This window comes from Physella acuta, unplaced genomic scaffold (genome assembly GCF_028476545.2).
Source record: "Physella acuta isolate Inbredline_101_S28 unplaced genomic scaffold, ASM2847654v3 ptg000866l, whole genome shotgun sequence".
NCBI lineage: Eukaryota > Metazoa > Mollusca > Gastropoda > Physidae > Physella > Physella acuta.
The window spans coordinates 147,632-175,116 of NW_026732383.1; the positions used below are offsets into that span (position 1 = coordinate 147,632).

Sequence of the window (27,485 nt, forward strand, 5' to 3'; positions counted from 1 at the left end):
AAAAAATTAAAAAAAAAACTTAAGCCTAAAATTAATTTAGAAATTTTATATTTTTAGAATAAATGCTATAAAAGTTGTAAATCCAGAGAACTTGAAAATAATTTGTTGAGTTTAAGGCTACATTTCTATTTATTTTCATCAAGCCTAAGTTATAACCGGATGTTTCACTTTCGTAAAACAAATATTGATTGGCTGTACAGTAACTTAGTGATCGATAACTATTTGTTTACAAAACTTTGCAGATCAAGTTTTTAAATAACAATGCAAATTTAAAACCCCATGACTTAGTTTTCTATTTTTAGCTTACAATGTGTACAATAAAATTAATGTCGGCCTATCCAATAGCAGGATGCCATTGTTTATGTCGCCATTACACGTGAAAACCAAATTGTTTTTGCTTTTTTTTAAATTTTTATTTAGTTACCGAAAATATTATAAACATCAAATACATCCAATCTTTAGTAAAGTCCGAAAAAAACCAGACAGGCAGGATTTTATAACCATATTAATTGTAACTACGCTGTGCATGATTTTTAAATGAATTTATACACCTCTCAAATACCTTTGAGACTTTTCTCGCTGGTGTCCATTACTAAAGGGTGACTAACGCAATGAAGTACTAGCTGTCACTTCATCAGCCAGATGGCCGAGGTGAGATGTGTTCACTGGTGTTTTCGTTGAATGCATGACGTGGTCGGGAGATAGAGCTTACGATTGCTAACTCGAAGTCTCCAGTTTGGATCTCGGACATGAGTCTGTAAGATGTCACGGAGTCCACCCAGCTCTAACGGGTACCTGACTCACGTTATGGAAATAAAGGCTTCTGGGCATAGTATTGACCGCACCATCCCTCCTATGTCGAAGTCATTAAAAAAAGGATGAATCTACCTCAGCTGTCTCGCGTAGAAGGGGAAAAGACGAGGGTTGTTATCTAGTGTTAAGATCACAAGCAACTGGTTATGTTTTAAAGCTAGTATCTCTTTAGTTTTAAGGATGCCATGACTGACTAGAATAAATATGGTACTAATATTTTAAAATCTTTAATATCGACTTACTATATTTGTATATTCCTAATAACTAAAAGGTACAAAATAAAACCAATATAAAAACCATTATGATTTCAAGCTTATACGAGCACTTTAAAATAAAAATATAAAACTCTCTTAAGTGAAAAATTTGGCTACTCATGAATTCTACCACATTTTAGTTACAAGATGCCATCTCTAGGGAGGACGGTTGTGGCTGTGGTGGCGATGTGGTTACACTTTGGACAGGCTGTTGACTTCAGCTGTACAGTCCCCGCGGCTTTTCCTAATGGTAAGCGCACGTAAACTCTACTTCTCCTTAAACACAATGGAAATCTTTTACTAGTAACTTAGCTGTTTTAAGGTCATTCTTGTCTGCGAGCCCACTTGAGTTTCTTTCAGGCATCTTTTTATCCCGCTTCCCTCCCCCTGAGTAAAGTCCACCGTCCATTTCTCTCCCCCCCCCCCCCTACACACACGCCGGTTGAAATTGGAAAATATGTAAATATATGATGATATAGAAAATATATTTTTAAAACCTGTGCTTCACTCCTCACCCTCGAAAATTTAAGTGCGCCTCCAGCCCCCCACCCGTAAAACACACAGTTATTGTAAATATCTGGCTAAATCGGAGAAAGTAAAGGCGGCTAGACTACATTAACAATACAAGCTGTTCGTATCTCGAGTAAAAAAAAAAACAGATAAAATCTACTGCTACTATATGCGTACATATTATCATTACCAGAGTTTCTTCCAGGCATCTCTTCGGAGGGCACTGGAATTTATATAGAAAATATATACTTTTGACAGTGTCCGCCCCCCCCCCCCACCACAATTGTTGTCCGCCCCCCCCCCCCCCCGAATATTTTAAGTGCACCCCCGCAGAAAAAAAAGTCTGGAAGAAACACTGATCATTACGCCTAAAACCGAATCGAATGCTAGAATTTAATGTTTTGGGGGTGATATATGTATATTTATTCCGAGTTTTTAACCTGCGTTGATTAGATAAATCCGTAAATGAATCTCTCTGTTTCAGCGCCCCCTTTACCTACAGTAATGGCCGGCATCCAATCCTATCAGGCGCAGGTGGAGATTACCCTACAGGAGAAAAACATCACCATGGTAACGGAGGAGTACCTGGATGGCACCAGCAACCGAGGGGTCGTGTTCACTTACCGCCAGCACAAAAAGATCCAGGAGATTTTCTCGTTCGCGACAGACGAGATTCTACGAGTCGACCCGGACGGTAAGGGGCGGGAGTTGTTTCCTCTTAGATCCACCTAACGGCTAACGGATTGATTAACTGACAAATGTTGACGCATCAGTACTGAGTTTCTTTCAGGCATCTTATCTGAAAGGGGGTGGTGGGGGCGCTTCCTCCCGAAACACACCCATCGCCCTTTCTTCCCCCATCCCCTCAACGAAATAGAAAAAAAATTATATTATCTATATTGAAAATATAAACTTAAACCTACGTCTCCCCCCCCCCCCCCCCCCCCCCCCCCGGAGATTAAAGTCCGCACCGGAAGTTTCAAAGTAGTTTAATACATTTTTCCTTTTTTTTTATTAGTGTAATTCTAGCAAAGATGATTGTAATGCAGCGTCGTAGCAAAATAAATATTACTCTTCATAGAGTTCAGTGGCATGAAGACAAAATCATTAATTATATAAAACTACACATCTTGCCACGATTTGTATATTACATAATTATTGTCCCGCTATTTAGATTTTATTCGCTAGATAATTCAAATGTTTTTTAACTATGACAAAAAGACAAAACCTCTTATAAAATTTTATAACTCACGTTAAACGAAATAAATAAAACATTAAATTTTCTAGTCTATCGCAAATACATTTTCTTGTATTCTTTGAAAGATGAAAATTGGTTATATCCCTTTGTTATTTGTGGATTACAAATGGGAAGTAATAGGCTACAATTACGCATTGATATTCTATTTAAAATAATTTTCAATATTACAGAATATTCATAATTACACGCACTTACAACACACACACAAACACACACACACACACACATATATATATATATATATATATATATATATATATATATATATATATATATATATATATATATATATATATTTATATATATGGGTTGGGTGTGTGGCTTTGCATAGGTTTTTTCGAATAAATGTGGTTAAACTCTAACCCTTATCATAACTCCAATATTAATGTTAAACTTTAGACTATTGCTAATTTATCTCCAACCTTTATTATGTAAAATTAACATTTTAGTCATCAAAAACAAGAGCCTTCTCTCTGTATCAGTTACTTGATTACCTAACCGATTCATGTCGGTAAGATGGCTTGGTGGTGGGGGGGGGGGGGGGGGAGTAGAGATTACGACTGCTATCCCAATAGTCTCAAGTTCGGATCCCAAATGATAGTCTGTATAACATCCACGAGTACAGATGGGTAGCCCTATATATCTTTCGTTAGAAAAAACAAAGGCGGCTGGACATAGATTTTATCTCACTATTTCGTATTTGCCGAGGTCTGAAAACAGATAAACTCTACTTCACCTACCATATAAAACTGCGAGTCTGAAATTTAATAACAATGTACAATGAAAGAAATTTTTTGGAAGTGGGATATTTTCGACTAAATGTATTTAACTGAAATTAATTGGTCAGAATTCTTTTAATAAAATCATTGATCTTGAATATTTTTGCACAAATCTGGAGACGGCCGAGCAGTTCGTCCAGGCCGTTGGTGTTGTTGGCTGATTCCTCCGATAAAGAAAGAAATTCAATGATTAAAAAAAAGAAGATCGGTATTCTCTTCCCCCCCCCCCCCCCCCCCCCGTCCGTCCGCCGTCCGTCAACGGTATGACTTATATAAAGGCTGTTTGTGGTGGTGTCCATACCTATGCCAACGTCTATGGCTATGGTTAGGGGTCGACCATAAATGACCAGAGTTTCTTCCAGGCATCTCTTCGGGGGGGCGAAGCCCCCCCCGAAAAATTTTTACCGCCCCCCCGAACGAAATGAAATTTATATATTTTATATAGAAAATATATACTTTTAACAGTGTCCGCCCCCCCGAAGAAAGTTTTACCGCCCCCCCGAAGATTTCAAGTGCCCCCCCGGAGAAAAAAAGTCTGGAAGAAACACTGTAAATGACATCACACTCAAAGGGGGCAGGGGGGGGGGTCCGTTATTTTGTGACGGTGTGTGATAGGTGGGGGGTGGAGTTCAGATGCTTTGACGTCACACTTTTGAGTTTTAAAAAAAGCAATGATAGAAAACGAGTTTTAGCCGTTATTTCGCGTTTTAGAAAACGGTTTTAATAAATTGTAATAGGAATTTATTAAAATACTCAATGTTGACAGAGTTTTTAGAAAAATATCGATATTTCAATAAAAATTCAACTGCAATTTTGAGGTAGGTTGTAGGCTGAGGTGTGACGTCATTTTAGGGGGGTCTGGCTTTTTGTGACGATGTGTGATGGAGAGGGGGGGGGGGGAGTAAAAATCGTCAAAAAGCGTGACGTCACTTATGGATGACCCCCCCCCCCCCCCTTATGACTATGCTTATGCCTACGCCTGTGCCTGTAGTTATGGCGATGACATGTGCTATTTATAGACTGACAGTTATTTGACTGGACGCCCTACAATGTATTTAAAATATTGCCAGGAATATGAATGTACTTTTGCTATCTTAACATTCTAAATATTTTTTTATATCCTGCAGCAAAATCGTGCCTCGTCACAAACTTGTCAGCTGAAGTATCGACTAGCATATTTGGATCGATACAACCAGGGGCAGATAAGAAACGTTTGTTTGGTAGCGCTGCTGCCCTTAGATTCGCTGCTGACAGTAATATTGTAAGTTTGGCAATGTCTCTTTATTTATTTATTTATTTTTTTACGAAGGAAATATAACCAGTTCTAAGGGGTCGTCCATAAATGACGTCACACTCGTAGGGGGGGGGGGTTCCGTAATTTTGTGACGGTGTGTGATGAGGGGTAGGGGGGGGGAGGGTTCAGCTGGTGCGACGTCACACTTTTGCATCATAAAAAAGCAATGTTAGAAAACGAATTTTTGGTTGTTATTTCCAGTTTTAGAAAACTGTTTTAATAAATTGTATTAGGAATTGATTAAAAGACTCTATTTTAACAGAGTTCAGAAGATTTTAGAAAAATATCGATGTTTTAAAAAAAATTCATCTGCAATTTTGAGGGGGGGGGGGAGTTGTAGGCTGGGGTGTGACGTCATTTTAGGGGGGGGGGGCTGTATTTTTGTGACGACGTGTGACGGGAGGGAGGGCGAAGGTAAAAATCGTAAAAAAAAAGCGCGTGACGTCATTTATGGATGACCCCTAACCTTGAATGAATTGTTCACAGTCAAAGTCATCCTAGAGAAATATCATTTTTAAACGTTGAGAATGAGTCAATAGTTTTAACGCATCTTTCTCCGTGGATTTTTTTATTTTAATAGAGAAGTTGTTATTCTACTGCTTGTACTGAAAATCTTTTTTAAAAAATTCTTTAAGGTGATATTAATTTAATTTTTTTAAACTGTGTACACTTCTTCAAGAAACAAAGTTGTGGACACTAAATTTAAACATGATGCTACAATTTTCCTTAATTTAACAAACACATAATTAAACATTTGGCTATTCTTTTTGCTTTAGTTATTTTTATAATTTAGTAGGTATTTGTATAAAGCTTTTAATAATAAGCTTTATGTAGATGTCTACTAATTATTCATGTTTTGCAGTTGTTTATTCTTGCTTTGTAACTGTTTATTCGTCCGTTTATGTTTTATAGCTGCTTATTTATGTTTTGTAAGAACGGCGGTATAGCTAACTCGAAGTTTTCGAGTTCTAATTCGGGTTCAAGTCTGTAGAACGTCCCTGAGTCCACCCAGCTCCGATGGGTATCTAACTCACTTTAGGGAAAGTAAAGGAGGCTGGGCATCAGTGTTTCTTCCAGACTTTTTTCTCCGGGGGGGGGGGCACTTGAAATTTTCGGGGGGGGGGGGGGGGCGGTAAACTTTCTTCGGGGGGGGGGGGGGGGGGCGGACACTGTTAAAAGTATATATTTTCTATAAAAATTATGTAAGTTTCATTTCGTTCGGGGGGGGGGGGCGGTAAAAAATTATCGGAGTGCTGACCTTCATATGCCAAGGTCACAAAAACAATTGAACTCTACTTCACTTGCCCATGGACCGTCGTTAGGTTCAAAAGGGAAGTTAACTTCATTCATGTTTTGTAGCTGCGTATCAGGGGGAAGAACTACCGTGTCATGTTCTGCAGTTGTTAATTCTTGTTTTATGGCTGCTTACTCATGTATTATAGCAGTCTATTTATGTTTTATATTCTGTTTGTTCATGTTTTATAGCTGATTATTCATGCTTTATAGCTGTCTATTTATGTTTTCAAGCTGTTCATTCATCTTCTGTATTTCCCACATGCCAAAAGTCCCCTTTTTTTGCTGACCGTGGCTTCTACACCTCGGTCACATTGACCAGAATGTAAACAATCGGGTAGCTGTCGCCACCATTACTACCTCTACCGTAACGATTTTATCTAGAAACCCATCACCCTCCACCACCTTACAATAACACTAATTTACAAGTCATCGTATCCCCCCGTCCCCCCCCCCCCCCTCCCGGTAGAAAAAAACAAAAGAAATATTACATAGACTAGACTGCATGCTCCACTATTGGCTTGGCAGGTATACGTTGGCACCCGTACAGCCCGGGGCGTCCCAGCAAATGTCTGGGCAGGGTGCATCGACTCACCTAACGCCAGAGGCAAGGTCAAGGTCACCTATTATTTTAGCCGTGAGTTGTTTTTTTTTTTAAAGAGATGTGTTTCTTTGTTTTACTTTCGACTTAATATTAAGAGTCTGTACAAAAGTTTTGTTATAGAACTGATGGTAGTTCTGACTATAGATTTTGGTGCTAAATAATACACTCTGGTAGTTGTTTTAAATAGTGATAATAAACAATTCAGCATAGTGGTAATTGATAGTTTTGGTGGTAATTAAAAGAGTATAGTGGTAATTATTGTACATTCGGTAGTATTTAAAACAGTATAGTGATAATTTTAAGTTTTGGTGGTAAAACTACATTCAGTGGCTTCTATTATTAGATTTGGGGTAATAAATAGGCTACACACTGGGGATAACTCTACATTATAGTAGTAATTAATGTACTCAGGTAGTAATTAATACACTGATCTGGCATCAGAGGCGTGGCGACCCTTTCCGGCGCCCGGGGGCGGAATATCAATTTTGACCCATTCCTTCCATTTCTATAAATAGTTATTCCTGTTTGTGCAAAAGCGCCCCCCCCCCCCCCTCAAGTTGGAAAAATTTGTGGCGCTTCTTACTCGTAACGTTTTCAATTTCGGCGCAACAAAATCGATATAGAAAACAGTTAAATCAGCGTGCAAAGCCTTGTAGTAGTTTATTTTCGTAACTTAGATTGTGTATAATTCAAAACTTCAGCTTAAAATCAGCTTTTAAAGTATTTTTAAAAACTCATTTTGTCACTCCTTTAGGGTCGGCGCCTGGGGCAGCCGCCCCACCCCGCCCTCCCCTTGTTACGCCACTGTCTAGCATTAATGATCCGTGTAATTTACACCTGGTCGTAATTATTGTACGCCATGATCTCAGGTCCTGGCTGGTCCATGCCGTCTGCCACACTGCTGGCACCGCTCAAACTCGAAGTTGAAGGTCTGTCCTTGCTGCCACTCACTGCCACGCCCACCTCACCACCAGCGCCATCTACCGGCTGGTATTTTCACCATGTTTACCAGTTCATCAATTTCCAGCCTACAGTTGGGGACGATTGGTTAGTGTTCCAGGTAGGTCTGGTGAAAGGTCACGAAAGGTCACGGTCACTTTATTGTTTTATTATAGGGAAGGAGGGCGGGGGGGGTCGTAGATAAATGATGTTACATCCTCTCCACTCATACGCTCATGCACGTACACACACTCACACATCGTTTCTATACGCTTAAACATTGGCATCAAAACGTGGGTGTGGGGTGCGGTCCTCACCGGGTGACTCCATTTAGGGGTAGACACCGTGACAAAAAAAAATCATAAAACTGACTGTCAAAGCAATTTTTTACCCAGCTAAAATAACAAAATAACTGTGAGAGAGGGGTGACACCAAACCGAAAAGGCTCAATTATTGGAGGGGGGAGGGGAGGGGAGGGGTGACACTTTAAGTTACCCAATCGGCTTAACCACTGCAATGTTCTTAGATCATCACAATATCACAACAAGAACTAATTCCGCACATAAAAAAAATAAAAAATGCTATCAAAATCCCCCCACCCCATCAAAAATTTAAATAACCAAAATGTATTTTGTTTGGTGTATTTATATTGGTGACGCTAAGCCTCTAGTGGCTAAGCGTCACAAAAATCCGTACTCCCTCTCTCTCCTACTAACGTGACATCGTTGATGGACGACCATATAACTCTCAGTTATATAAGAAAGTTTAGTTCATATTCAAGACAACTCTGATCAGATACAAGGTCTAGTAAAACCTTTTCCAACCCATTCGAGTTATTCACTCACGGACTTGTCCCTACACGGGCTCACGACCCTAATAAACAGGCCTAGCATTTGGACTCAACCGGTCATTGTTTTCCCTATCAGGCCTGAGTACTTGGTCAGTAACTCGCAGGTCTCTGGTAAATTTCCCTTTTCGCAGGTCCCTGGTAAATTTCCCTTTTCGAACATGACGGTCCATGGGGCAAGTTAACCCAAGTTACCCCCCCCTCCTTCCCATCCACCAAGATATAACCCTGATTCTAACTCCAACTCTATACCAGTATATTACCTTAATCCTAACCTAAAGATAAAGACGAAAAACCTAAGAATTCACATCACCCTAAAATAAACCCAAAACTTAACCCAACTAGACAATGATTTAAGCCTAACCTTGATCCTAACACCAACCCTAACCCTAACCCTAAGCCTAACCCAAACCCTAGCCCAAACCCTAGCCTAAACTTAAACCCCAGCTCTAACCCTAGCTGAACCTTAAGCTATGACGGGGGGGGGGGGGGGTAATGTCGAACTGACTGGGCGGGGGTAATTGACAGGGGGGGGGGGGGGTAATTACTCCTGGGGGCTAATGATGGGGGATGTCCGGGGGGGGGGGGGGTAATTGACTGGGAAGGGGGGATAATGTCCTGTTCCCTCCCTAACGTGCGTTAGATACCCACCAGAGCTGAATAAACTCAGGGACGTTCTACTGACTCCTGACGGATTCGAACTCAAGACTTTCTGGTGTGCAATCTAACTCTACCGCCGTCCCCTCGCAAGTCCCTTATACCACTATATTTGTATATTATGGGCTGATTCGTGTGGCATGTCATCAATAAACCAGTAGGTCTGGGTTTGAATCCAACTAAAACAAGGGTTTATAAGAGAAAGTTAAGACAACTGGACATCCTTATAACCACACATAAAGTCTGTTATTTTGTCTAATTAAGTTTCACTTAATTAACCATGTTTCCTTCATTAGGTACCAGAAGAGGTAATCTGTGTCAACAGAACCAACACCAGAACGCTGCCAAAATTTCCAGGGGTGTTCACGTATAGGGCTGAGATCATTCATCCAGGAAGTAGTTTGGTGACACACTACTCCGTGAGTTCACTCCCCTTGATAAACAAAAAATCTCAAGTTACAAAATTTGATATCAACATTGTGCACTGTCTGAATTTATTATTGAGGACTTGTGCACTGTCTGAATTTATCATTGAGGCAACTACGTTGCGCAAATACATATTTCATTTTTCCTCTATATCTTTTAAAAAAATTTTTTATAGTAAAACTACTTATTCTCTGTAGAATATATTATATTAATTATAATAATTATAAGATAGTATTGAAAAATCGTCAATATGAATAACACTAGATTCTAATGTTCAGATATAAAAACAAAATTATTGTTATAATTAATTTTATCATCATTTTTAAAAAATGAAAATTATGTTACTGATTTTATGTACAAAATTATGTTACTTAGGCATAACTACATATAATAATATATGATTTAAAATAAGATTAAGAGTAGGCTGGAAGAAATGTAGACTATTAATTATAAACTAATAATAACTAAGTTTATGATTGTAAAACTCACATTTTAGATTTTAAAATGTAACCACACTATTACTTTGCTGTTGATAATATTTTAAATATCTTCATTTGTATCTTAATTGAACAAGCATAAATCCTATTTTTTTTTTTAAAATACTAAACTTATTGAACATTTTTTTTGCTTGAAAGATTTGGTACAACCAGGATTCTAAGCTTGTCAGAGAAGATTCTAGAACTTCCAACCCTGGTCCTCATGTCAACACCAAAGATCCAGTTACTGAGATCCATGACTTTAACACTGGTAGGAAAACTTGAAAACTTCTAGTGTCAGTAGCATTAACACTTTACTTACCAGGAATTTTTGAAAACTGCTTTCATTAACACTTTACTTACCACTTGTCTCTGGCTAAACGTTTTTATAATAGGGCTGGTAAGTAAATCACAAACCAATTTTACGGCTCAATAAAACCTGCATGAGCCATAGAACTGGTTGGTGAGCTACTTACCAGACCTATTGCCCATAAATTCCCATATTTTTATTAGGTGTATCCCATATAAGAGATTAGTTTTTTAAAGAGCCTCCAGTTTATTAAGTAAAATATACTTAAGACAGACAAGTCCTATACGAAAAAAGACAAAAGAAATAAATTAGGTAAAATTAAAAACAAAAACAAATGACAGAGCTGTAATGACCTGACAAGGTGGAAAAAACTGGCACCTTAAAAAATATAATCACAAAAGACTGTATGCTATATATGGTCTTTGAACCAATAAATGAAAAGAAAATTATATTGTTTTATTTCTTACATTCTTTAATTTTACCAGCTGTCCGCCATGTAATGGATCAAAATGGAGGCTGTTCCAGCTTTCCAATTGACCTTAACGCAGCAGATTCTAAGGAAGACATTGCCAGATTTCAGTATAATAAATCCATTGTTGTTGACATCAGAGATCCAAGCAGCTTCTTCCAGTTCAATGATAATTACAAATACGCTGGTCAAGTTTGTATTTTAATATCTTTATAAAATGAATCCCTTTTTGTTAAAAGAAAGCATGTAAACCATAGTATTGATACTTTTTGTATTGATTATTCAACTTAAATTACTTAATTGTATTATTGCTAAACTTGGCTATAAAATGTAATGAAATAAAATACAAAATATGTAAATTGTTACATTTGAAACTTTCTCTAAAACATTAAATAAGGGTTAGGCCTACATGTTGATTGTTATAGCTGTTGACCTATTAGGAAGGGCTACATGTGAATTGTTATTCTCATAACATTTTAAATGAGATAGCTGTTGGCCTATAAGGAAAGGTTACATGTTAATTGTTGTTATCATAACATTTTAAATGAGATAGCTGTTGGCCTATTAGGAAAGGTTATATTATGTTAATTGTTGTTCTTCCCCAGAAAATGGTGAGAGGATTTCTCTGTGATGCATTCAGTGCCATTATACCAGGCTTTAAGGTGGATGGACAAAAAGTTGATGCCAAGTTTGAATTTTACTTTTTGAGTGTATGGTCAATCATTATTTTCCTTTTTATTCATGCTTATTGAATTAGGCTATTGTAATTATAAATAATATTCAAGCACATAAAGTTATGTTATTCTTTGGAAGCTATTGTTATATGCCCTACTTATGCGATATGTATTTTGAGTAACCTACTTCAATAATTTTTTTAAAATTATGCCATGTTTTATATTTTTAGCTAGTAAAATATACAACAAATTATTGTTTATAAAACTTGCAGGTAGCCTAAATAGTTACTTTAAATTGCGCAAATATGTATATAACAGATAATTATTTTGTTTAGGGAAACTGGTACTAAATAAATAGACCTAATTAAAGTTGGTTACACCTGGATTGAAAAACTATTCAAATCGATTAATAGCAACAAAATAATAATGAATAATAAGATAGAAACAAAATTTATTGTTAAAATATAGTGGATGGTGGAGGGTTAAAAGCTTTAGTTGTTGTGTTTTAAATCTAAAGGATATCATCAACAGGATTCTTGGAAAGATGTTCCATTGAATGGCCTTGAGACTTCAAACAGAGATTACCCTGTTCAACTTGTTGTATATGCACCAGTGGTAAAAATTTCTCAGCTTTAGAATTTATTTTTTCTAATTATTTAAAGAATGTAAAGAATCATATATTATGTTTTAAGTTCTGTTTAAATTTTTATTTAAAAAAACTATTTGTTGTTATTGTTTAGATAATACTATTAGAATTTCAAAACTTAATCTACTTTTATTTACTGTTAGGCCTTTACCTTTTCTTGTTTATTACTTAATGCCTATCCTTTTAAAAAACTAAACCTCCAATAAAATAATTGTGTGTATATCACATACATTTTATGGTCCTCTGCCATGTATGCTATATTTAGTAAATTGGCCAGTGACATAGAAAAAAAAAACAGCTAATTAACTTAGTTTTTAAATCAAGCTAAGATGAAGTAATTGACTAAGGTGTTTTTTTTCCCCTTTTATTAAAAAAAGTAGGTTTGAGCAAATACTGTATAATAAAATTGGGGACAAAATTATTTATTTAGGTTGATTACACCAGGGTCTATAATTTTTTTGACTTTGCTGAAAATTTTATAATGGCTGACATATTTGATGCTACACCTTGCTCAAAGTATGAAAACAGAATTAGAATCCAGCTGACTTTTCCAGGTTTGATATTAAATAAAAATAAAAAATCATACAACATAATAAATTAAAAGTAAATTAAATGTTAAGTAACTGAAACAATGGTGTTGAAATGTTCAACTTTTCTACACTAAATTGTTTTTGAATTTAATATAGTAATTTTTAAAACATTATTTAGTTACAAATTTAAGAAAAATATTTTAAATTCTTAGAAATTAACCAGTTATTTTAACGCTCATGTTAAATATCTGAGATATATATTTTTATTTATTGTCTTTTCTACAACAAATTGCTTTTATTTTTATGATTGTAATTTTATAACACAAAAAATAATTGTAAATAAATAAAAATGTATTTTAAAAATTTTGAAAGGTGATTTTAACCCTGCTAATATGGAACAATGGAAACAGATTGTTTACTATGAGCTGGCTGAAGTGATGCATGTCAGTCCACTACGGTTGAGCCGCATCTTCATAGAGAGTGATGGCAACAATGTTTACGTCAGTTTTTGGTTACTGGACACTCAGAACTATGGTGACTTTAGTCTGTTATCTCTGTTAGTTTTTGTTTTAGTGCTTGGTTATAGAAAGCATATTATATAATGAAACAAATACATAATATTAAAAGTAGATAGGGAATGGCATGGGTAGTAGGGAGAAGGCATAATTGCTAACCCAAACATCCTGAGTTCGAACCCCCAGGCTGATGAGGCTCGTTACCCGGGTACAGCAACCCATCTAGGAGAGAGAACTCCAAAATCAAACAACTGTCGCCTTGCAGATTGTTCTTTGGTGGAATAATGCTATGGAAGAAAATTCAGAGTCAACAGGCCATATGACACATAACATATGGACACGCAATACTTAATTATGTTGTAGGAAATCACACTATCATTAAAATCAAAGATGTAGAAGAAGAAGAAGGTTTCTTGGAATTAAAAAAAATGTTTTTAATTATGTAAAGCATTGATGGTTAGTTACTGTTGTACAATCCTTTATACTAAGTAATTATACACTCATACAATGCAAATTTAACCTTCCTTTAACTACTACTAAACTGAGTTTTACAACTCTTCATGGTTTGTATTAATATTTTAAAAACTTCCCTAGCCCAGTTTCAGCAGAGTGATAAATCAACCTTTGAACACCAGGATGATAAAGTCATCTTTCAGGTGACTTCACCTTTGGACTGTGCTGACTTATGTGTCAACAATGAAGAGTTCCAGTGTAATGCTTTTGAGTACTGCATTTATAATAGATATGCCTGCAGGTAAGAATGAATCTATGGAAACCTAGTTTAAAATAATTTTTAAGTTAGGTTACAATTTTCAGTCCCACAATCCAATAGATTGTAGTGTAGTGTTAATCTTGGGTTGGGAATGCAGGGAGAGAGCTTAGCTTAGATCTGGGTTATAATTTATTGTTGTATGCAATAAATTATAAAAGTTGTGATAGCAAAACTAGTAAACTACACTGGGCACTAATTTGTGTTGCTATGCCCTTGAACAGCTCTAATGTAAATAATTTTGTAAGAAATGTATACCTTTTAGGATTAATTCAACTCTGGCAAATAACTCATACAATTAAGGACAGATATTTCAGTATTTCAACATGTGAACTCTGAATTTTTAAAATCTCTTTAACTACATATATTTACAATTTCTATAATCTGTTAGTTCTAATATTCTAATTATTTTTTTAACAATTGATTTTATCTTTTATTCTTTGACGTATTATGTTGGAATTGATAAACATTCAGAAAAAAAAGAGTAACTTTTCTTCCATGGTTAACCAGGCTGTTGAAGGACCATTTACCCACAACACCTTTGATTGCAAATGCCACTGAATGTGTTTTTAGCACGCGTATGTTAAACGACTTTTAAAATATTTCTTTCTTTAACTGCCATTTTTGGATATATTTTTATACACCTTGATATACACTCAGTATCTAATTTTGACACTTTTAATATATGCTTTTAAAATAATTCTTGAATTAAGACCTTGCACATCCTCATTCTATTTTTAGCTTAATAAATCATGTAATCCGTGATTAGCATGCAAAAATTATCAATATGTTTTAATTTTCCATTCTTGAACAACAAACATTTTGTTTCGCATTCTGCAATAAAATTACTATAATGCTGTGTAAAATTAGAACTTCCAACATCCATGTCTAAGCATTCTAATATCACTTCCAATATTTGGTCACAGGTCCTATAGCAGGAAATGCAATCAAAGAGCCAACAGTCAGCGTGGCTTACTCTACTTTAGAACAGGCAGTTCATGGGAAAAAATTTACAGTTGATATTCCTGATGATCAGAATGTAAGCTCATACTAAGCTCTGATGTAATTTTATGTTCCTCTTTAGAATTATACACATATATATTTTGTTCAATTGAAAATTATTTTTTCTTTATTGGAATAAGCTACATAGAACAAATAGCTCTCTCTGATTATACTTCACAATGATCTAATCACTGGAATAACTTTGAAATCAATATTAAAAAACCCTGGTCATAAACTTTAACCTATATTAGAGGTCCGATTGAGGTCTGAAAATAACACTTTAAGTCTGCTATACAATCTCAACAATAGAGTTTATTGTCATTCTACAAAAAAAAAAAAAAAAAAAAGTAATTTTTGTCTGTCATCCATGGCTGACATCAACACACACACCAAATTAATATAAAATAACCAAATTTATAACATTAATGCAGATGTTATTTTCTTTTGCAGAAAATTAGCTCATATACAGCAATTAGTGTCGAGATTCTATCAGGTAATATATGTATGTATACATACATATATACATATATACACACACACACATATATATATATATATATATATATATATATATATATATATATATATATATATATATATTTATATATATATATATACAATACTTAAATGTACTCAATAATTATATCATCATTTTTAAGACTTAAAATACCCATGATTTTTTAAATTGATTTTGTGCCCCAAAAAAAAAATCAAGGCTATGTAAATAGTTAATTACTTGTTCACAATTATTTCTTGAGGGAAATTATTATTTTTTAAATCAGCACCGCTTAGGCTAGATTATAGCTAACAACATTGATTCTGTACTTGCAGAGTTTGATTGCTAGTTATACCACTGGTTAAACATAGATTTGTTATTGATAGTTCTACCAGTAGTTATGTATCTGCTTTGTTTTATTGATAGTTATAACATTGGTTATATGCATGCAGTGTTTGATTGTAATACTTTACCTGACAGGCAAGCCAATAGGATCAAAGCCCTTACCATCATTACCCCTTCAGTTCTCAAACAGGATAGAGACTGTGATGTCAAAATTTAATAAAGTTTCTGAGACTTTTGTAAGCATTTGACAAGTAGTTTTAAGAAAAAAAAAGAACTATACTCATTTTATTTTCATAATTCCTTTTATATTTACATGTTGTGTTAAGTGTTTTTTTTTAAATTTATATGACATAATATAAATCCAATTTTAATTCCAATATTGTAACTTTTAATTATTGAAAATGACAATTGAAATTTAAATCATTATGAACATATATAATTTTCTTAAATACAAGATAAATCCAGAATAGAGTGAATATCCTTTAAACTTAATTTCTTTACAAATTGTAAAATTTCTTAAGAAATGCGAGCTAATTAAAATGTGTATATATCTAGGGGAGATAATTTTTAAAAGTGTTTTTACTAACCAGGTATGGTATGATGGTGTGTCTGATCTAGTCAGGTATGATACTAGAAACCCTGCCAGTCAAGACCCATACATGATCACATACATACATGACTTCAAATATGGTAAGATTGTCTGTCAGTGATAGCATTGTCAAAATTATCAAATTTAAAATACTGCCTTAGCAGAGTGTTTCTTAGCTTGCAGTAGAAGAGTAATTATTCCTGTGGAATATGGTACACAATAGACTTATGAATTAAATCTAATTATAAAGACCCATACATGATCACATACAAACTTATGGTAGATAGCCTGTCAATGATAGCATTGTCAAAATTATCAAATTTACTTACTGCCCTAGCAGAGTGTTTCTTAACTTGCAGTAGAAGAGCAATTATTCCTGTCGAATATGATACACAATAGACTTATAAATTAAACATGATTATAATGGAATTATCTCAAGCACTGACAGTTAAATATCTTTATCATGTAATTTGTACTAAAACACTTCACCACATCCTATTCTATATTGCAGGTGTGTCCTATAAGATTGATAGACAACAAGAAACCTGCGACATTTCACCTATTAGTCTGAACGCATTTGACATTGTCAGTGGCAAACCTCAACAAGATGGCAGCTTGATCCTATTTATGAAGTCACCTCAAAGTTTACTGTATTTAGATGATTCCTACAGATATTATGGCCAGGTTTCAATACTCATAGTTCTTGGTCATTGTTTTTATATAAAATCTTAAAAACATGGATCTTAAATTTGTATTAAATATAACATAATGACTCTAAAATCATAAGTTCAATTACAAGTCATATAATTTATGTATGTTGTGAATTTTTCTAACAAATTTAGATTTTGAGATCTAAATATTTACTTTTTCTTTATCAGAAAAATGTTCGTGGGATATTATGTGATTTGTTTGAATCAACAAGGACAGATTTTAATTTGGAGGCTTACAACATGAGTTCACAAGAAAGCATTTTTAGATACTACTTTCAGTCAGTTAGTAATTTTTTGTAATAAGCCAAATATTTTTAATGTAATCTCAAAAAACTATAAGTGATACATTTTTAAAAAAATGTATGTTGTTCTCTGGTATTTGATAACTAAGATGTTAATTAATTTTTGTGCCATTCTCTATTTTATTATTTTTTTTTTTGGTCATAATGTTTTTTAGTATTAAGTTTTGCTATTGATATTTTTATAGCCTTTGTATTGCAGCAATAGTAATAATTTGCAGAAAATGTTTCATGTAAAAAGTAGAACTTAACAAAATCAGTTTACTAAATTAAAACAGTGATATCATCTAATCTGTTTCTGTAATAAAGTTTTTAAAAGTTTTAAGAAAAGTATAGAACAATATTAAAAAATAATAATTCCAACTATAAAAAGACCAAACACAATTTTCTAAACTTTTGCTTTTTAAATCAAATGAAACCAAACCCCAAGGCTAACATGACCAATTTTTTTGTGCATATGGACAAGATGACACTGGTTTTGGCTTTAAGAAAATATATTTTTATAATAAACCTATTCACATAATACATCATGAAATAATTTCAATTCAAGGATGGCTGGGATTATGTTGTGCCTGATGGAACAGATAGTACACATAACAAGCCAGTAATGCTGCAGGTTGAAGATAAATCTGTGAGTATTCATTTAGTGGTTATTAATTAATGACTTTTTTTCAAAACTTAGATTTGGTTCTATTTTTAATCAGAATTTTGAACATAAATGAAATATATATACATGAATGGCTCACATCTTTGAGATAAAAGAATAATTACTAGTAAAATATTTAAATAAAGATAAAGACTTGTGTCATTTAAGGAAATAAAAAAAAATGACAAGGACATTGAAATAGACAACAAAAATGTTTATACTTTAGGGATACAAAAGCTTTGGTAGAAAAGTAGAAACAGGTGCACCATCACTTCTGCATAATGTCTACTGCATTAGTCAAATTGTTCAAACTGTTGCATTCATTTAAAAATATTAACTGCATTTTATACACTTTTGTTATACTTCAAATAATAAACACAAACGAATTTAATTATTTTGGTATTAATGCACACCAGGCCCAAACTTCCTTGACCTTCAACTTCTTTGACTTTGCTGACCAATTCCATCCAATCAGTTACTTCGACACATCCTTATGTTACGACCCTCAACAGAAGCACACATTTATAATTATCTTCAAAAACCGTAAGTAAAACACACTGAGAGTAGGGGAAACAATCTAAGCTTTTCCTCCAACTTATCAATTGTAATCTCCATCTTGTAGAGAGCTACCATCCAGTGCTTGATCAGGCTGCCAACAGTTTCATCAACTCGTCTGTCAACCTGTTAGCCCTCCTGACCAATATTTCCAGACTCCAGTTCCAGCAAATCTCGCTGACCTACGACGAGACCAGTGTGTATCTAAAGGTGACAGCATTAGGAACTATTACACCTATTGGTTGGTTAAACAAAATATCATTGAATTTTTTTTTCATCATTACATTTGTTAGATATTTTTAAAATCTATTTATGGATTGACAAATGTTCTTTACATATTTAAAATTATTATTATTCAAATCATTATATTGCAAGTAAAAATATAACTTCTAAAAGTCTACAGATAGCCAATTTTTAGTAGTATAATCATAAGTAAAAAACTTATTTTGATCTTCAAAATAATAGTATAAATTTATGAATTCAACTCTAACAAAGACAAGCATGCACACACATACACTCAGCAATAGAAAGAGAGATCACTTATATCTGGCTGTACGAAAAAAGCTTTAAGACTAAATTTTTGATACAATATTCAAAATTAAAATCTCAAGTATTGTTTACCAAAAAAGCTTTAACACAAATTTTTTTATAAAATATTCAAAATGAAAATCTCAAGTATATTTTATCAATTAAAACAAGTTTTTCATTTAGTGAAGTATTTCTTTTGTTTCTTTTGTTTTGTTTTGAAGCACTCATGTCCTTCTAATTCAGCCTTGTTTGAACCTGGCCCCAGTCTCCAGCCCAACCCTCCCATCACCAACGAGAGGCCAGAAGACTGTGCAGCCATGTGTGTCGGGACCATGTCGCAATGTCGCAGTTTTGATTGGTGTGTTGATCCTACAGGTACATTCTGCCTGTATGATGGTGCCAAACCTGATGCCCAGACAGCACATCCTAACAGCAACTGTACACATTACACCAGTAAGTCAACTGTGTTTGTACACACTATACCAGTAAGTCAACTGTGTTTGTACACACTATACCAGTAAGTCAACTGTGTTTGTACACACTATACCAGTAAGTCAACTGTGTTTGTACACACTATACCAGTAAGTCTACTGTGTTTGTACACACTATACCAGTAAGTCAACTGTGTCTGAACACAGTACACCAGTAAGTCAACTGTGTCTGTACACATTATACCAGTAAATCAAATGTGTATGTACACATACAAGTAAATCAAATGTTTCTGTACACATTATACCGGCAAGTCAACTGTGTCTGTACACAGTACACCAGTAAATCAACTGTGTCTGTACACATTATACCAGTAAATCAAAGGTGTCTGTAGGCATTATGCTAGTACGTTAACTGTGTTTATACACAGTATACCAGTTAGGCAGTAAGCTATCATTAAAAATAAAGAAGCATTTGAGTTATAAAGTATATCTTAGATGAGTTTTAAAGCTCTTTCAAATTAAAGTCAAACAATATGATAGATTTTTGTTTTCATTTTTAACATTTTGAGATATTCAACACAAAATCATTTACACTAATGTTATTTTTTCTTCTGCAGGATCAGACGATAATATTTTCCCCTCTCTTGATATCACTGCTATATACAATATAATTTCAAATAATGTCTATAATGGCCAGTTTAAGATCAAAGTCACTCTTTTGGATGTAAGTTTAGCTACAGTTATTACATTGTTTCTGATTTTTTTCAAACTTATCTAATTATAACTTTTCTCTAAAAAATAATTTAAACTGTTTTTTTTTAATTGTCTTATTTTGGTAAAGTTAAAGAAGTTGAAATTTATCCCAAGTAAATAAAAATAGTTTTATGCATACATTTCTACTGTTTTTTTTTAAATCTGTAATAAGGAAGTATTAAATTGTTCACAATTTTTCCCTAAGATTATAATATTGTCGTTTATTTTACTTAATTTCAGAACACAACTCAAACTTTTTTAGCTACAGATATCAGAGATGATCTCTTTATCCCAAGTGACCCTGACTCTGCAGGAGTTAAGTTAATTCATCCAGTTTTTTTTTTCTCATCATATTTTTAAAAATAGATCAAAATTATTGAATTAATTCTTTGTTCATTTCATATTTATATTTTTTAAAGACAATTCTCTGATAGAGGGTAAGGCTATTCATCATCAACTTGCCTATAAATAGGCTAATACAGTTAAGATGTATAGTCTATCTTTATTTATGTTTACTTTGTTCTTTATTCAACAGACAGTGTGCTACAAAAGTTTGTCACCTATACTGACAGTGTGTACAGTGATTGGCTGGTTAATGAGACCTTCACAGGACTCAGCGTGACTGACTGTGCTTACATGTGTCTTCAGGTATATCTTTATATGTCTTCAGGTGATCTGTCTAAACTGTTATTTCTACCCTATATGGGTTACAGTGTCTGGTCACTTTATCCCCAGAACTTAATCCCTGAAAATTAATCTTTGACACATAATCCCCTAGGGGACGGAGTGGTCTAGCGGTAGAGAGCTGGACTGCTAACCCATAAGTCTTGAGTTCAAATCCGGGTTCAAGTCAGTAGACCGTCCCTGAGTCCACCCAACTCAGATGGGTATCTAACTCACGTTACGGAAAGTAAAGGCGGCTGGGCATAATGCTGACCACACTATCTCTTCATATGCCGAGGTCACAGAAACAAGTGAACTCTACTTCACTTGCCCCATAGACCGTCAGGTTTGAAAGGGAAACTTTACTTTTTTTACATAATCCCCTAGTCATTTAATCCCTAGGCACTTAAGCCCTACAGTGTTTCTTCCAGACTTTCTTCTCCAGGGGGGGGGGGCACTTGAAATTTTCAGGGGGGGCCTTAGACTTTCTTCGGGGGGGGCTCTACCCCCCTGAAGAGATGCCTGGAAGAAACTCTGAAGCCCTTGTCACTTAATCCTTTATAAAGCATTATGTAGTGTTGGTTAGGGTAGAGATTCGTGGCTGAGGAATAACTTCCCTGGGATTAAAAGTCTAAGGGATTAAGTATTGGTGATTAAGTGACTGGGAATCATGGGTTACATATATTACCTCAAAACTGTTATAAGACTCAATCTATCTTCAGGTATTCTCTTTGAAATGTAGAGTCTATTTGTTTGTGCTCACATGATCTGTCAACTAACTGGTTTCTTTAATATTTAATGTCTGTACAAGTAAGATGTTAAAGCTGTTGTTGAATACATTGTTGTTTTTATATAAAGGAAAATGTGTTTGACTGTGCATCATTTGAGTTTAGCTTCACTACTGAAAGGTGTCGCCTGAGTAGTGGTTACCCAGACCAAAAACGTGATGGATCAGTTTATAATAAAACAAAAAACGTCAACATTTATGCAAGTGGGTAACTTTGTAATATTTCAAAAAATAATTTATAATAAAATAAATTCAGTCATAAATAATAAAAATAAAGAAAAATAGTATAAATGTCATGAGCTTCAAACCATAATATAAAAAAAAAAAATTTTTTAATTTAAGTTCTCTATCTAAACTTCATAACATCATCTTCATCTCCTTTGTTAAGTAATTTAAATAATTTACAGCTGCTAAATTTAAACAAAATTATTCTTTTATTTTTATTATACCTTTTAAAACAAAGAGCTCTACACCAAAGACTATACTAAGTACCCAGGTGAAGTATTTACAACAGTGGCAGACAAAGTGTTATCAAATGTCCGTACTGATGAATCCTGTGCACGAGAATGTACGAGCAACTTGAACTTCCAATGTGAATCTTTTGAAATTTGTTATGATGGGACTTGTAAAATCAGGAAGACACACCTGATACAAACAAAGCCAAAAGATGTGATGAACTCTTCTGGGTGTACACATTATTCACGTGAGTACGAATGTTATGTACTCTGTAGCTAGCAGTTCACTGGAGGCATATGTGCTCTATTACTGTTTACAGCTTCAATCATTTAAATCAAATCTTTATTTTTAAGTTACAACCAAATTTTGTGAAGATATATGTTATGAAACTCTTAGAAAACTATCAAAACAAAGTACTTTTTGGCTTGTCATTTGTAAAATATTTCAAAAGAATATAATTTGAAGCCAAACCCATCTAACACTAGAAACTACAACCTTTGTATATTGTAATGAGGCATAATTTTTAAATATTTGTTTCTTTTGATACTCTAAAATATAAAAGATATGTTGGTTACTCACAAAACCAAAAGAATTAGGAGTGCTCCTTTGTATAACTGTGCATTAAGGGAGGTAACTGCACATAAAGGGAAAAAAATAAAATATTCAGATAAAAAATGATTTTGTAGGCCTATTCATCAAACATACGAGACTTGTTTAGTTAAAACATCTAAAGATGAAACAAAACAATACACAGAATTTATTTAAGAGATGTAGTGACAATATTTTTAAAAAATTGGATATAAAAGTTAACAAAAACAAATTATGTAAAACTTTAGTAAATTATTATCTTCACTACCAAAAATTTATTTTTTTATCTCTTATATAGTATTGCAAAAAAGGCAATGTTTTAAAATACTTTTTTTTTAATTTAATAATAAAAATAAAAATAAAAATACTTTGACTAGTCCTTAAACCAGGGGTCGGCAACCTTTTCAGAGGGAAGAGCCAAAAGTCGCAATTTACAAAATTTCCCAGTTTTTAAAGAGCCGCCATTTTTGTTTCAATATTATGATATTTTATTAGGAATATATATATATATATATATATATATATATATATATATATATATATATATATATATATATATGTATATATATATAATTTAATATAAATAGCTTTTAATATGAAATAATATTTATTCGCACAATAATATTTTATTAGCACAAAACATATTAAGGTATTTTAACTAGCTCTGCTAGAATAATCAAATCAGTTATCAAATTATATGACAATAATTATTGAATAATATTTACAATTATAGTTTGACCTTGGGGGGGGGGGGGGGCGGAAATGCCCGGAGGAAATGCTGGTTGGCTTCTTTACTTTTTATTTTATTCATGCAAGAAAACGCCTGCTCGCATTAATATAGTGACCCGAAGATCGTCAGCACTCCAAATACTAACTTCTTTACCTCATTGTAGTATCTTTGGAGAATATTTCATGCGTCACATAATAGTGCCTAAACTCGAGGCATTTAAGTTAGAGCTGTCCAGTTGTGCAGCGAAACATGCATGTTTTTCTGGACCTCCAGATCTTCTAACTTTCTCTTGAGTTCCGTGAAATGTTTGGCTTTCAAATCCAGCCATTTCATTGAAGCGAACCAGCATCCATTCCAATTGGCTCAATGCTTTTGTGATAAGACGATCTACTATGTATGTCAAAGTACTTGCATTTGTTTCGGATTGCTCAGATCACTCAGGAATCCATCCTTCATTTTGTTTATTGGAATGCCTAAGTAATTCCTGTTTAAAGTAGCATTGGTTTCATCATGATATTTTTTTTTCAAATTTATCAAAATTAAGTAATTTATCGCTCTCTGTGACTTCAACAAAAAAGTTTTTTTTTTCGAAACAATCAACTTTTTCAAGCAAGTTTTACATTTAGCTCTTTTAGTTTCTTTGTAATATCAACCATGAAGTTGAATATTTCGATGTGGGATGGACAATTTAATAGGACGTACATTGAAATAGGAAGTAACTAAATATTCTAACAGAATGGCGAGTGTTTATTGTTTATATTTATTATTATATCGTTCATCGCCGAATGTTGCAGAACAATATTTTTAAGAGTATTTGTGCATGGAGCAGAAGAGCCGCATCCTGACATCAAAAGAGCCGCATGCGGCTCGCGAGCCGCAGGTTGCCGACCCCTGCCTTAAACCATCAAAAGTGTGGACACATTATCAGCTGTCTTGTCCATTTTTAATAACATTGATTTAAATAATTCATAAGGGTTAAAAAACCTTTAAATTTAAAATATAACTTGATGGAACCAACTAATCCCGCCCATTTTGCCAGCCGTCACAACAACACTCCTTAAAAACTAACCCACCATATCATCCTAGCCATTTAAAAACAACCATTTTTTTTTAAAAATCATTTTCTAGGTTACTGATTAATATTGATAATTAAAATTGGTATAAAATTAAAGGTAACTAATGTAGTTGAGCAAAAATGAAGTTTAAAATCTTAGGTGTCACCCTACTTGTTCCTCTTCAGGCAACCATTTATATGACTATGTAGAAAGACAACAGAAAACGATTGATGACCCGGATGGATCATTGGCTGATGTGACCAGGGTCACAGAGTGTGCTGACCTCTGCTCCACAGGTGAAGGTCAGCCAGCCTGTGCTAGTTTCACTGTGTGCAACTATGAGCGGGGTGTCCAGAAGTGTACCCTGTCCAGACTTGACCCAACAGTCAACAAGTCTGTGGTCATTCTGGATGACATACAGTGCACGCTATACACCAGTTAGTAGATATTTATGTTTCATAATAGCAATCGTACTTAAGACAAAACGTTAAAAATTGACAAGGTTTTGTAATTAAATTAAAAAAGAATATTTTTTAATCAAATGATTTTTAATGAAATTTTTTAAAAATACTGTTTTATTTGTTTATTGAATTTAAAAAAAAAACTTTTTTGGTGTGGGTAATATCAGAAAGGATGTATAAATATAGAGATTTGGGGAAAATAAGTATGTGTCAGAATTAAAACTTTAAATTTTTCAGAAATTAATAATCAGATGCCTCTGATCAATCCTTTTGTCAGTGATGTAACTGGTAATATAAGTAAATTTTTTTTCCTTCTTACTTTTACCTATAGTAAATTACTATTTACTATCTGGAAAGAGTAATACCTATTACTTTCCAGATATATATATATAAGTATATATATATATGTATATATATGTATATATATATATGTATATATGTATATATATGTATATATGTATATATATATATATATATATATATATATATATATATATATATATATATATATATATATATATATATATATATATATATATATATATATATATATATATATATATTTCATTTAAAATATTATAGCAAGCTCATCAGTATTATCTAAACCCATTTCAACCACTACCTCACCTGGTACTACACAATCAACAGTGTCTAACATGGCAACAAATAAGATCTCCAGAAACCTTATTATTCAAGGTAAGAAAGTCACATTTTATGATGAACATGAATATTGTTTTGCTGTCTAAACAAGTTCATATTTTTAATCCACTTTATTTTAAAAATTGTATGAACTGTATCTTTTTGTAGAGAACACCAAATCATGTCTACACTCATCCTCTAGTTCAGCAACAGACACAAGTGAGTAAATTTTCATTTATATAATAAAATCTCAATTGTTTTCTTTGAAGTGGTTCAAGTTATTAGTAAAAAATGTTAATCTTCAAAGATGGGTACTGGTTGGTGAAACTTAACATTCCAAAATTAACCTTTTTTGTAATCATAAATGAATTTAGTCACACAGTAGAGCAACTAAGTATTAAATGCTGCCCTTGTTATTTTTGTACTGGATTAAATTATCTTACATGGTTCATATTTCACATAATATATTAATTACAAACACAATAAATCATCTGTTAATTTGAATTATATTGCAGGTGTCAGAATTGGTATAGCCTTTGGGACTTTAGTTTTAGGACTACTTGTTGGAGGTCTGGCATCATTTTTATACTACAAATTCCATACATCAGTGCCCAACCTTTTGAGAGAAACATAGTGATGATCTCAGACTTTAATGTGATGGTGATTTTACTGATAAAAGATTTCCTTGAAATATGTTGCTTTTGTGATACTATCATTGAATTGTTTAATTCTTTGAAGTTAAAGATTTATTAAAGGTCTTTACTATGAGACTTAAACTTATCATGGTTCAAATTTCTAAATTTGTTGTTTTTTAAATATCAAATTGGTGCTATGTATGTATTTATCACGATTGCCTTTTCAGAATAAAATATCTGAATGCGGTGAAATATAAAACACTGGTCATGAAATGTATTTTTAAAATAGAGATATTGTAATGAACTTACAATTATGTAGACAACTCTTCTTTTAATAAAATAAACATTGTTGAAAGGAAATTTACTTGTTACAACTATATATAATTACTTTATATATTGTCTAACATACAACAGTTTTTCAGCTCTACATATGTTGTTGAATTTAAACAGATATATTAAAATGATTGTTGTATTCCACATCAAGGCTAGTTGTGATTTTTTTACCAGTTTTTAAAGGCTTATTTACAAAGAACAAAATACTATTTGTTTTAAATGTCATTTTAATAATATAGTAATATATAGATATATAACTTAGAGAGTTATTGTACATTACAAGATAAATAAAAAGATAAAATAAACAATTGTGTTATTTAACTTTAACCATAACTCTTATTCAATGGATTGAAAAAAATACTTTTTAAATGTATTAATCATAATACAACCCTATGCAAAATTTAGTTTGATCAAAAATTTAAGAATGGTTCCTTATAAACAGCTGCTAAAATTTATAATGTGGGTTCTGATGGCATTTAACATGTTAACAATTAACAATACTGACCATATATATTGCATCTCAATGTGTTTTTTCAACATAACAACAAGTTTGTCTTAAACAAAGTAAAACAACAATTGTAATCAACAAAACAAACTTTCCACATTCAACCAGTGATGTTCAATAGACACAAAACAAACTTTCCACATTTAACCAGTGATGTTCAATAGACACAAAACAAAACAAACTTTCCACATTCAACCAGTGATGTTCAATAGACAC

The 27,485-nt window shown here is 33.2% G+C and overlaps 1 protein-coding gene across 1 annotated transcript; it reads left to right on the plus strand.

The window, feature by feature from the left end:
- The first annotated feature begins 1,214 nt into the window (after positions 1-1,214).
- LOC131952325 (uncharacterized) lies at positions 1,215-26,777 on the plus strand. The gene is made up of 34 exons (XM_059314942.1): positions 1,215-1,317; positions 2,062-2,271; positions 4,742-4,875; positions 6,730-6,838; positions 7,675-7,865; positions 9,545-9,667; positions 10,310-10,421; positions 10,946-11,121; positions 11,535-11,639; positions 12,135-12,218; positions 12,680-12,803; positions 13,152-13,313; positions 13,889-14,048; positions 14,574-14,641; positions 14,990-15,102; positions 15,516-15,558; positions 16,042-16,142; positions 16,497-16,596; positions 17,007-17,179; positions 17,374-17,487; positions 18,055-18,135; positions 18,567-18,693; positions 18,773-18,946; positions 19,477-19,686; positions 20,282-20,388; positions 20,680-20,737; positions 20,953-21,065; positions 21,939-22,071; positions 22,331-22,570; positions 24,882-25,133; positions 25,395-25,445; positions 25,740-25,853; positions 25,965-26,015; positions 26,312-26,777. Exons 1-34 carry the CDS (start codon positions 1,215-1,217, stop codon positions 26,428-26,430), a joined length of 4,335 nt encoding a protein of 1,444 aa, XP_059170925.1. The 3' UTR covers positions 26,431-26,777.
- Positions 26,778-27,485: the final 708 nt, after the last annotated feature.

Bases quoted from the DNA above. Each gene is read 5' to 3' on its own strand.
- LOC131952325 (XM_059314942.1), top strand. From the start codon at position 1,215: ATGCCATCTCTAGGGAGGACGGTTGTGGCTGTGGTGGCGATGTGGTTA. The intron at 15,103-15,515 runs GTAAGCTCATAC...TTTCTTTTGCAG, and splicing joins ATATTCCTGATGATCAGAAT to AAAATTAGCTCATATACAGC. The intron at 18,136-18,566 runs GTGAGTATTCAT...AATGCACACCAG, and splicing joins TGCAGGTTGAAGATAAATCT to GCCCAAACTTCCTTGACCTT.